General features: G+C 42.0%; 1 protein-coding gene across 2 annotated transcripts in view; it reads left to right on the plus strand.

The window, feature by feature from the left end:
- LOC124171262 (lysine-specific demethylase 9-like) overlaps nucleotides 1-11,661 on the plus strand; it is a 78,641-nt gene extending 66,980 nt beyond the window's left edge. For both annotated transcript variants that reach the window (XM_046550412.1, XM_046550407.1), the window contains 5 exons: nucleotides 2,387-2,475; nucleotides 3,958-6,315; nucleotides 6,896-7,683; nucleotides 8,727-9,090; nucleotides 10,215-11,661. In XM_046550412.1, coding sequence (XP_046406368.1) covers nucleotides 2,387-2,475; nucleotides 3,958-6,315; nucleotides 6,896-7,683; nucleotides 8,727-9,090; nucleotides 10,215-10,655 — 4,040 coding nt within the window. In that variant the 3' untranslated portion in view covers nucleotides 10,656-11,661. The remainder of the gene's footprint in view (nucleotides 1-2,386; nucleotides 2,476-3,957; nucleotides 6,316-6,895; nucleotides 7,684-8,726; nucleotides 9,091-10,214) is intronic.
- Nucleotides 11,662-12,195: the final 534 nt, after the last annotated feature.

Genomic DNA, 12,195 nt, shown 5'->3' on the forward strand with positions numbered 1-12,195 from the left:
CTTAACTTTAATTTTCAGACAATGGAGATATTCATCCTCCTTTCCTCTACCATCATATCATCCTTTATTTTATTCCGACTAGAGTTTGACATTTTTTACAGTAATATTCCAGAATTTTACAGTAGAACTCCAATTCCAATGAAAGTCATTATTGAGGATTAAATGCAATTTAGGTACCACTCTACTTTTCTAGGAGTAGCTAATAACTAGAAGATATGCTGATAGATAGAAAATGAATATATTGTCAACTCTTGAGATAAATACACCGCAGAATGAAGTTCGCCATTAAAAAATATTTGCCTTAATCGGGAAATATTTTTTCATGTCGAACCTCTGGTGTATTTAACTTTGCACCCATGCACGTGACTGCGTACAAAATTTTTTGCTTGATGAAGTGACTTCAGATAAACTTTGTCATATGCTCATCTTTGGATTTTGATAGCCAATGATGGATGGAAAAAACATAATATGAGAGTAAAAATGGTAGCGTTATTTTACTTCGATTGAGACCTGTGAGTGGTACATCTCATCAACCTCATCTTTGAAAATTAGCCTCATCATAATAACATATGCAAAAACTTGATTTTATACTTTACCTTTCTCCGAAAAACAATACCTTCTTCTCGCTTTTACATTTGTATGGCGAAAATTTGTTATTATTAACCCTAGATAAATTAAATTTATTGTAAAAAATCGAGGTACATACGCAAGAACTCAATGAGTGTATGTATGTTAAAGTGGTTAATATTAAGGAGTATTGCCTCTGCATCTTTATGTCGGGTATTTGAAATTTACCCATTTTCAAAATTTATGGAACATACTCTATAAATGAATTAAAAATACTTCGCATTTATGAAAAAATGAAAGAGAAATAGCCTTTTTTTCTCTCTGATGTGTTCGATGGGCGAAATAGGGGCTTCATATTACATAATCCTGCGTAGAAATCATCGAAAATGGAACAGCTTTCTAGTTTCATAGGTAAATGTTACAATGACTTCAATCCTTTCAAACTCGATGGAGAACAGACGGGCGTTCAGCAAAATCTCAGGTGGAGTAAAAAAGACCCATTGTTGCTGTCTATTTTATGATATGGCCCGTAGTTCTCTCGCCGTGCCTGAACAGTGAAATATTGGAACACCGATCAGTGGAAAATTGATGGCTGGACCCAGCACTTTTTGCTTGTGCTAGAAGCATCCTAGTTTCCAAAGGCGAAAAGGAAACATCCATTGTAATTTCCGAATCACCCTCAATCTATGATCGACCGCATTTTTCCTTTTCTTTTTACCTCAAATTGTGCGCGAAATTGTGAATTGTACGTGTCCAACAATGAAGAATAAGAATGCATCCATCTATTCGATCAACCAAGGGTAAAAGGAAAATAGACCTACATAAACTGTTTTAAAAGCATAGAAAGCTAGGGTGACAGAATGTTATAATTGAGGTTTTTTTTAATTCCAGCATTAGAATTTAAAAAAATTTAGCTATGCATATTGTTATGGAATGAACCATTTATTTTACCGTTTTAATATTTGACAGATTACATAATCCAAGTTCAATGATATTACTTGTGAATACACGGCTGTGTTAACTTCTCTAGTCGATAAGTGTTCAATGACAATATCTCCATTACAATCAGCAACTTTCTTCATCTAAATTTAGTTTTTTTAATCGCTCTTTATTATCTAAATTAGTATAAAACTTTTGACAGTCAAAACGAGGAATGAGTGGTGTTCTTGATAATCACTGGCAAATTGGAGCCCACTTAAAAATATAAGTTTTTAATGCTTAGTCTGATTGAAAACTAAAATAAATGTAAATTGAAAGTTAGTTACAATTTTCTAAAAATACTATCACTTCACTTAACGACCAGTATTATGTATTTGTCGGCCTCGGTGGTGGCGGGGGGTAACGTCCTCGCCTGCCAAACAAGAGGTCGCGGGTTCGTGTCCCGCCTGGGTAGGTCTCCCCGGTCCAGGGCATGATTGTTCGTGTACGTTTAATTATTCAATTTGTTGAATAATCCGGTACAAAATGGCCAATAAGAGCTGTATCTGGTGGTTTGAGAATAAAATAAAAAAAAATAAAAATTCTCTTTTATTTTCATATCGTGATATAAAATGATTTTTTAATGGAAAATTGCTTGTAACTTTAATCTTTATACTAATTAAAGTATTTTCCCCCAAAGGCGTATCATTATATTCAAATTTTTAAAAATTCATTATTGTCGTATCATACAGTTTTCACCTTTTGCTTCATTAGACATCGCTGAATGCTTATGAGAATGCGGAATGCGTTATGACAGCTACATCCACTATGAACGGTGTCATATTGTTCCTTCCTATAAATCGTTTCGTCCTTCTATTTACTCTTATTTCTATTTTTCTAGCCTCTTCATCAGTTCTGCAAGGCTACGCCGAGAGCATATCCAGGATGCAGAATACCAAGCCCAGTGAAATAAACGGCATCACCCCTTCGGTAAGAATAACAACTTTACGTTATTCAAACCAGTCTATTCTGGCCAAATCAATAGAATTAACAAACAACATTCTTTCCCTTCCCTCTTCCATTCGCAATAAGGCCAACCCCCTTTCATCCTACATAAAAAAAATGTAAAGTAATTTTGTTAGTAGTGAAAAATGCAATTATATCAAATACTTCTTGCTGAGCCTCCCTCATTCCAAATGGGGAAGAATTAACAATAAATTCAGATTTTATCCCATGTTGTCATAATTTCCCACATGCAAGTACGTACCATAGAAGCTCACCTCAGTAGCAAATGTGGTATGCAATATTGGTAGCACTTTTTGGGTAAAAATTAAAGTTTCGAGTGGAAATTGTCAATTTGTGGCTATTTAACATGAGAATTGTTTAAATTGACGCTATTTTTTGATGTGCCAATGTTTCTATATGGTTTATGGAAGCATCCAAAATTAGTCTATATCTGGAAAATGTGCCCTCGAGTCTACATAGCAGTTAATCTAACGTTGCTTTATCCCCTTGACTTCCGGGTTGAATTTCTGCATACATTTTCACCGATTTTTTTCGCCAATTTCCTCACATTCCTTGATAGGCTACAGCTTAACATGCGTGCAAGAACTCTCTCTAAGGTCCTATTAATTGCATTGAGGGATGTACGGTCTTCTTTTTGAGAGGCACAGAATTGGAACTCTGTTTTCATGTACGTGAAAGTCACCTTCACAATTCACCGTTCAGTACCTGGCATCTCATACTGCCATGACCATTTATTTGATATAGTAGAAACATATTTTTTCAGAGGGAACATTGATCCCTAGCCCATAGGAGAGAGTTTAAAATATCAATGATTTTATATTATTTCTTAATTTAACTGATATAATTTTTTATTGTTTTGATCCGTGCAATGTGCCAATTTTAATGCAATGTATAACTCTATTTTCAGTTGCCCTGTATATATTTTTGTAAAGAACAAGAATAAACATAGTGAATTCTTCATAACATCTTTGTCTTTCGAAGTTAGTGGCTGGAAATGACTTACAGAATTAATTTTTAAGCCCTTGGGGAAAAATAAACTTTATCAAAAGCAACGTGAGTGAAGTTATTGCCGCCCAAATGCTTGCCAAACCAATAAAATGTCATATGGATCATTTCCTGATTTGTTATCAGATATTTTATTCTGGTATTCACTTGATTTTTATCAACTTATTTCTGAAATTCGTTCTGTTCTTTGGAGAAAGTGTCAATTGTTTTACCGAATTAGTGGAGCACATGCGTCAGCTTCCGTGCAAAATTTCATGGCAAAATTCATGTCAAATGCCAGTCAGATGTCAGAATAATATGTCAATCAGAATATGTCAATGGTACTCCAGTATCCATTTAGATCATATTCAACTGTTAAAATAAACTTCGAAATATGCAACCTCATCTCTACGGATCTTCATTTATCCTTTGTCTTCTATTTCAAATTTCGCTCCATTTCAGCCGATGGTCGACTGGACAATGAGCACCAACGGCTGGAGGCCTATGATCTCCCCTAGCGTCGCACCCGCTGAGCCGGAACCCACGAAAGAGTTCAACGATCCACCACCAGCGGCTGTTCCCCAAAATAAGCCACACAGGGTCCCACCCACCAACGGCCCTCCAAAGGCCCAGCCGATGGCAAGTCGTCCCCCACCGCCAAAGGCCTACGCTGCCAAGCCGCTGCATAGCAGCCATCACCCATCCATCGACCTTACCACCTACGTCGATGACGCCGACGAGATCCTGAGGCCGAGACCACGCAGACAGAAGAAGAGGCCTCCGTTCAAGACGGTCGACCCGGGTTCTTCCCTCGGCCTCATCGCCTCCTCGCCCTCCGACACGATCATCGCCTTCCGAGGCGCCAGCTCCGACTCGCCGTTCATCCGCCACGTGCTCGTCACCGAGCAGCCCTTCTCCCGGCACCGCATCCGGGGGCACTCCCCGCCGGCACCCCTCTTCCAGGCCGACCCCTCGCAAGAGATGCTGCCTCCCACTACGTCCCCCCAGTCATCCAGGCCGTCGTTTGATTCTCACTCTCACCACAGGGGCCGACCCCTGCACGAAGTGCACCATCATCACCACCAGCAAGGCGCCTTCCACGGCCCTTCCTTCTACTTCCAAGCACCACCCCCGCATTCATCCGCCGTCACCCATCAGCACCATCACCAGGTGCACCAGCAGACGCCACCACCTCCACCCCATGCATATCCAGCGGTGGCTAGACCCGCAGAACCTCTACCGGGTTCCCTTCTCAGGCCCCACAAGGATCGCCTAACCGACTCCAGCGCGTTCCGCACGGGAGGCGTTGGCTACCAATCCCGGCCTAACCCTGTGCAGTGGCCGGATTCTCTTGGAGATGGAAGGGTCCACTTCCCGGTCACCAGCACGCCCCTGGTCGAGGAGCGGCCCCCGCACTGGGACGAGTCGGTGGGAGGCAGGCAGGAGGGTAAAGTAGGAGAGAAGCCGGTGAAACCCGCCGCGCCGCAGAGGGGCAAGCCTCAGGGAGCTCCGGAGAACGGAAAGGTTAAGACCAAACCCCATCGTGAGCAAAGTCACGGGCATCAGTTAGCTAATATTCCCGTGGAAGAAGATCAAATATGGGGTGGTGTAGGTGGTGCAAGTGCGGAACTTCACGGACCGACCAAGGATCCCACGGAGGCTTCGGCCATCAAGACTAACGGTTTCGACTTAGTTCCCCAGTCACCAAGGCCACCAAAGAAACCGCTGCGAGGCAGTGGAGAGGGGAAAAGGCAGCGTCCAGGAACAAGGGAAGGTGGCCAGAACTTTCGCCAGAGACCACAAGAAAACGAAGAATCAAGGCCAATTGCTGCCGAAAATCCTCGTGAAGAGCGGCCGAGGCCATCCAAAACTAGGAATAATCCTAATCACAGGAAGAAAATTGAGAACAATGAGCATAGCGTCAAGGCAGAAGCAGTTATAGCTCACCAGGTGCCTGTGGTAATGCATGTAAAAGCAATCCCTACGGAAGAGGTGATCAAAGGCGTGAGGGGCGAAAGTGGTCCTCAACGCCCTCAAGGAGTACGAAAGAGGAGGCCAAAGCCCAACGCTAACAGGGAGCACCTGAAAACCAAACGGCCGGTCGAAGCACAAGAAGGGCATCAGCAACAGGAGGAACAATATCAACCTGCGCAGCAATACCAACCGCAGCAACAGCAAAACATCCAACAGCAGGAAGAATACCAAACAGCCCAAAATTACAGGCAGCAGATCCCGCAGCAACCAGAACAGTATCAAACAGTGCAGCAATACACACAACAGCAACAGTTGACCCCACAGAGGCATCCTCAGGAGGCAGAGGCAGAAGTCGATCAGTATCGTCAGCAGGTCTTAGATCAAGTGGCACAGCCGCAGCAGCAAGATTTAGCCGAGCCACCCACCAGACAACCAGAACAAGCCGAAAGGTTACCAGAATCACAACCAACCGAAGGACAGAGGCCAAGGAAGCGCGGGCGACGACCAAGCAGGATTAGGAAGCCACAGTTGGACACGAGAACGAAGGTGGACGGTGAGAACCAGCTAGCCCCGATGGCCGTGCAGGCAGAGGAACAGCAGCCAGCTAAGTGGACAGCATCACGGCCGAGGCCTATCTTGCGGACCCGAAGGCCCAAGCCAGAATTACAGCCCACGGTGGAGCCCAGCGGTTCGGGAGAAACGGCGCCAGCGTCATCTGAAGGAGAGAGGGATCATCAGCAGCCCAGTGGAATAGGACAAGTTGCACCAACGGCACCCACCCGCGAAGAAACAACTCTATTCGCACCCACGGGTACTGGAAGTTCATACCAAGTAACAGAAGTTCAGGTAAGGCTGTGAAAGCTTTGAAAGTGTTAGTTGACACTAGTTCAATATATTTTCAATATAAGTAACGTTAGGCATAATGATGATACTTACATAATGATGATTCACAGCGTTATAACGGTATCATAACGATTATACTGTTATAACACTGAATTTATCATGTTTTAAACTAATAATACATGGTATATTAAGTCAAATTGAAATCAAATATTATTCTTACCGAATAAGGAAATATTCTCCCGAGAATATGGGACAAGAAAACGTAGGCAATGTTTAATTAATGAACACTGACTACTTTCTCGCTATCAGACTTGAGATAAAGTTGATCAAGATTTTTCCTCACCTCGTATGTGTACGCATATCACGAATTTATCTGGATCTTATTTTTACTTTTCTTGAGAGGAAAGCATCTGATAATTGCTTCTTTATATCATTCTAACATGACTTGCTTTCGAGTGACCATAATATTTATTTTAAGGTTTAATTCGTATTACTTTCTAAATTTACGCTGTGTGTGCTGATATGGTGTGATTATGCTAATCACGGCTTTGATTGGTATTATTTTTTTATTTCTTAATGATAGGAGGATACTGAGTACACGCATGCCCAATTACCTCAAGTGCCTAGTTCGGTAGAGAGCTATCACCAGGAACAAGGTCAACTTGCGGAAGATCCCACTGGCTTTCCACCACAAAATGCACAACAAAACGAAAACATTCCATCGACTGCCGAAGGGTACGGAATAACCACAGTAGCGGAAGAGGAGGCAAACGTTATTCCTCCCACGTCCCCGACAAGAGTCCGCCCGCAAAGGCTACCCGACCCGTCCACTACCCTTGAAGCAGCCACGACCACCTCTACGGAAGCATCCACCACCACAGTCAGACCTACCAGCTCTGCATTCGGCATCCGCTCTCGCATCCGCACTGGAACCAGACCAAGATTCAGCGTCAAAGATTACCGCGAGCGACTCAACAGGCTCTCACAGCTCAGCGGGCACGGAAGGAACGGAACAGATGAGGGCGAGACCGCTGAGGGGACCACGGCGGACAGGGAGCCCACAGCGACGGGCGCAGGAACGACAGGCCCTGGCCGCGAGAGGTGGTATCCCGGGAGGAGGAAGCAGCAGACCCTACAGGAACAACAGCAAATGCAGCACCAACGGCTGCAGGCGTCCTCCACTCGGAACGACGGGCAGGAGGTGAAGGAGGAAAAGTCAAGGGTGGAGTCGGTAAGGGACAGATACAGGCCTAGACCACCTGCCCTCCGTCAGAGGCCCACAGCGGCCGCAGACACGACTGCACAGGGTAGTACGGCTCCTGGCACAGACAAGTCGGAGGAAACTACAACGGTTTCTAGCAGTGGAAACAGGTGAGAGACAAAAATATTGTTTTTTTCGAGTGCTGGTACATTCATACTCAACTGTAACTACTGAATACATCTAGCTGCAATTTCTTCAAAATTATACGCAGATGGGGTGATGGATGATGCGACGATAGTTCCTTTCCCTAAGGTATACGGAGGACACTCTAGGGGAAAAACACAAAGAACGCTCGTAATTAACTCGCATTCCCCGTAATGGACATTAATATTTTGTTTTTGCACAAATATGAGGAAGAAAAAGCTGACGTAAGCTGAAAATTTTCTTTGATGGGTAAACAAGCTGCATGAAATAATTTTGAAAAACGAAAAAAAAGAAGTTATTGGGTACTCTCCATCGCAAAAACGCCACCATTGAAATTACAAATGCCTGGCAATGACGGCACACATCCATCCTTTCGAAAGAATCAATTGATGACTTGAAGTGCGACAGCGTTAACTTTCTAACGAGGCGATGAACAACCTCATATATGCCCTGCCGTAAATGACCATTCAAGGGATATACCACCAGCAAACATCGTTGATAAAAAGGCATGATGGCATGATGCCATAATGGGTTAAATGATGGCATAACTCAAATTTATAAAAATATGGGACACTGATACTTAAAGTATTCATATATTCATTTCTGCCATCTAATGGTGAAATTTTAATGACCATAACTTTGAGCATATAACCCACTGCCGTGGTCAAAATTGAAAATTTTCAATTCAAACATTTTAATGCGTAACCTATCAATAGCATAGCTGACTTAAGCAAACTATGAACGCTGAATCTAAGACAATTATCACTAAAAAATCATGCATACCTTTCTTCAACTAAATATATACATATATCAATTATCATATCGATCGAATTGCATGGTAATTGATCTGGTCGGTCGACATTTATATATTAGCATTAAATACTCATTCTAGTTATACTCTACCGTACGGAAGATTAAGTACGAATTCTTTATCACTGATGTCATCTAAAATTCAGCTCATTCGACTTTTCTGGTTAATCGCAGGCTGTATCTGTTAATTTTCCCTCAGGTACAGGAGTAGATACAGGGGAAGACACACGACAACGACCGTGGCGAGTTCAGCGGAAGGCGAGGTGACGACTACGGAGAACCCGACAAGTCGCAGACGGGGTATCCTAACCACTTACGGCATGAGGCGGCCCCTTCCTCTGAGGGTGCGGCCTGGGCAGACGACTACGACGGAAGCCTTGGCGGAGAGCTCCACCACGCCCATGACCACTACCGACTTCTTCGAGGAGACTTCAACGGCCGCATACGCCGCGGTGACTTCAACGACCGAGGCCGCAGCGACGAGCACAACAACTGAGGCGTTGTCCACGACGTCGCCATCGCCGCCAACCACCACAGACACTCCTCCAGCAGCGGAGAACGAGGTGACTGTCCAGGTGGAGATGAGAGCACACTAGGGATTGAATCGATAGTACCATTATAGAAAGAAATCGTTCGGGGTTTCATTTTTTTAAATAACACCATGGTGAATTGGAGGATGTAATTATCAATCAGTTACTCCTCATTTGGTTTTCTCTCTCAGGCTATTTTCCATTATCCAGTATTATCATATACCTCAAATAAGCATGTCTCCTATTTCGAAGATAGCTAAAGCGCGAGTAGAGAGGGGTTTACATGATCTCTTTCGCCTTATTCGAGTACAAATAATAATCCAGTAAAATAACAGTTTTACCTGAAAAGATTTTTATTAGTGTGGATTTTGATTTTAGGTGTGCTTAATATTAATATTTTGGTTATCAACAAATTTCGTGACACAAAATTAAAAAATCTGGCAAAAAAGGGCAAAAACCTATTTTTGTCTTATTCGGTGATATTATATTTTGTCTTATGCTATTCGCTTTTGTCTTATATATTCGCTTCGTATATTTTGCAGTATGAGTTTCTATTTCATAATTGAAGTAAATAAAACTTCCTGCAAATTTTACCACTTCGTTTTTCGCCGACGACCTTTTACGACTCCAGAAAAATTTTAAAAAAGGTGTTTTTTTTGCCTACCATCGCAGAGAAACAGTTCTCCTATATTAATGAAACAGGCTGACCATGGTGGTATTTTACTTTACAGTAATTTACTTATTTAAAAATTTCGGCGCTGAATCCGAATGCAATCCTCATTTACTCGCAACGTGTCGAATATGTTTCCAATTTCAAATTTTAAAAAATCGAAAATTTAACTTGCTCTGCAACTTCCATTTGATGTTTGAAAAGCCGGGAGAAAGAGGGGCGTGGCTTAGGCTTATTAAAATCCTAATTCCCAATATTTGCCAAAAAAAATAAGTGGAAAGTTGTACTTTTGTACGTATTTCAATCAATAAATTTTGCATTTCTCGTTCACCGTGGAAAAAACGCTTTTAATCTAGTTGGAATCTTTCGTTTAATTCCAATTCAAGAGTTACAATTTTAAGAACGCTTTTCGTGGAGGTATTGAACTTCTCATTTACCAAATTATTTTTAACGAGAGCTCATAACGTCGTACTTTCACATTCACCAGGTCAATGAGGCCGTTGACGTCTCAGTGTCGTCTTCGGAGGAAGAAGAGGAAGATGGTATCGACCTGAAGCAAGACTTCATTCAGCCCGGGCAGCTGGTCAACGTGGGTAGCCCCGTGTCCCTCAGTGTCCTCACCGAGAGCGGTAGCGAAGAGGACGAGGAGGAGATATCGCCAGAGCAAAGGGTCAGCGACCTCACAGTGTGGGCAACTACGGGGCAGACCGGAGGCGCGGCAGCGGGCGGAGCCAAGGGCTCCGGAAGGGGCGGAGACGGAGGCGCTGGCGGTCTCGTAACGTTCAGCGCTCTGCCTTCCTCATATCCAGCCATCCCCTACTCCCCCAGGCTCGTGACAATGGCTACGGAAGATCCCGTCCTACCACTGGAGGCCTTCTTCTTCGGTCCCTCGGCCAGTGGCGGAAAGAGCCCAAGCCGGGCGCGGTGAGCTACCGGATGAGCTGAAATCCCAATTGGAAGTCAACCAAATAAGAGTACATGATAAGCTGTGGAAATTTAATGGACCATGATAGATCTCCCACTTCTGCATTAAATGGTGGTGCATGTGAATTGTTTGGAAAGTAAGGCACTGAAATGACTATGATGTGAAGATGCCTTTTGTGAAAGAAATTGAGCAGTGTGTGCGAGATAGCCTCTTGGGTCTCAGAATGTTTGACTGTCGTTCCATCCAAGAGGGGCAGCAAATCGTGTATCAGTACTGTTTCATTCAAGTGGACCTTAGAAAAAGGTTTTGAATTTTACAATTTATGGTGACCATATCATTCAGTGGGAATGGCTCCTTATTAAATAGTCATTTCCAATTTTTTGCTTCGTATACCTTTATCACTGTCATTATTGTCTAGGTATTTTGTCCTCCAAACACTGAAAGACATAGCTTTGAATGGATAATGAGTATCCAATTTCTGTTTAAAAATCGACATTTTTTTACGTCTATCAGACGGAGGCTATGTAAAGATAACATATTAAAAACCATGTTCAAACAAGATACCAAAGGGCAATTCTATTGCAATATGATGTATTTAATCATCTAGCTTTGACAAATCGTTAACAGCTCTCATTTCTAAAAAGAATTATCATATGAAATGGTAAAATTGCAACACGCGGAATAAAATTATGATTTAAAATTATAACAAAATTTAAAAGAGCAAAATAACTTCTCGATCCAATTCTTGGCAGTGAAATTTTTAAATCTTGTATTAGTTGCATTATATCCAACATTGACGTAAGATTTCTTTATGGATATATCGCTTTGTAGCTCCATGAGATTTAAATAAGGTAGGAAAATTCGCCAACTGGAATGGAGTATGATGCTATTTGTTTGTTGATCGACCTTTTTTTCGCTCTGCGGTTTCTCTAATCAGCAGTGATGTAATAATTATGAGAGGTCATATACGTGATTCAAAGTGGTGTTTGTAAATTATTTATGTAATTATTTATCTGTGTAGACATAATATCAGCTAGCTTGTCTCAATTTTGTATTTAAAACCTTCTTATTGACTTACATCTGTATTTTTATTTGAAGAAACCAATTGCCTAAGTGTATACGACATCACAAGCCGTAAGTCTTATTCATTAACATCAAATTTCATTAACTTTGAAGATGCAGGAGCAGGTGAGTCACGCCATTTCAAATTATTGAAGTAAGTAAACGAAATTCAATACTTGGTGGAATGAAAACTTATCTATAAATAATGAGCAAAATAACTATGTATAAGAATATATAGAGGGAGTGTAACCGAGAGGTAGATAGTGTTCTTGGATAATGCAAAAAAAATATTTATGACATATACATGATTATTTTTAATCCGGATATAATCCCGTATGGCTAAACATTTACCAAAAATATGCAAAGCAATAGTTGGCACTCAAAAAATGTAAAAAAGTCCTGATCGTAAGCGTTAAGTACTAAAAAAATACATTTCTCACATATTAATTTTTCATTTGATTCTAGTTTGAGAATGTTGCAT

The sequence above is a fragment of the Ischnura elegans genome, chromosome 1, assembly GCF_921293095.1.
Source record: "Ischnura elegans chromosome 1, ioIscEleg1.1, whole genome shotgun sequence".
Classification (NCBI taxonomy): domain Eukaryota; kingdom Metazoa; phylum Arthropoda; class Insecta; order Odonata; family Coenagrionidae; genus Ischnura; species Ischnura elegans.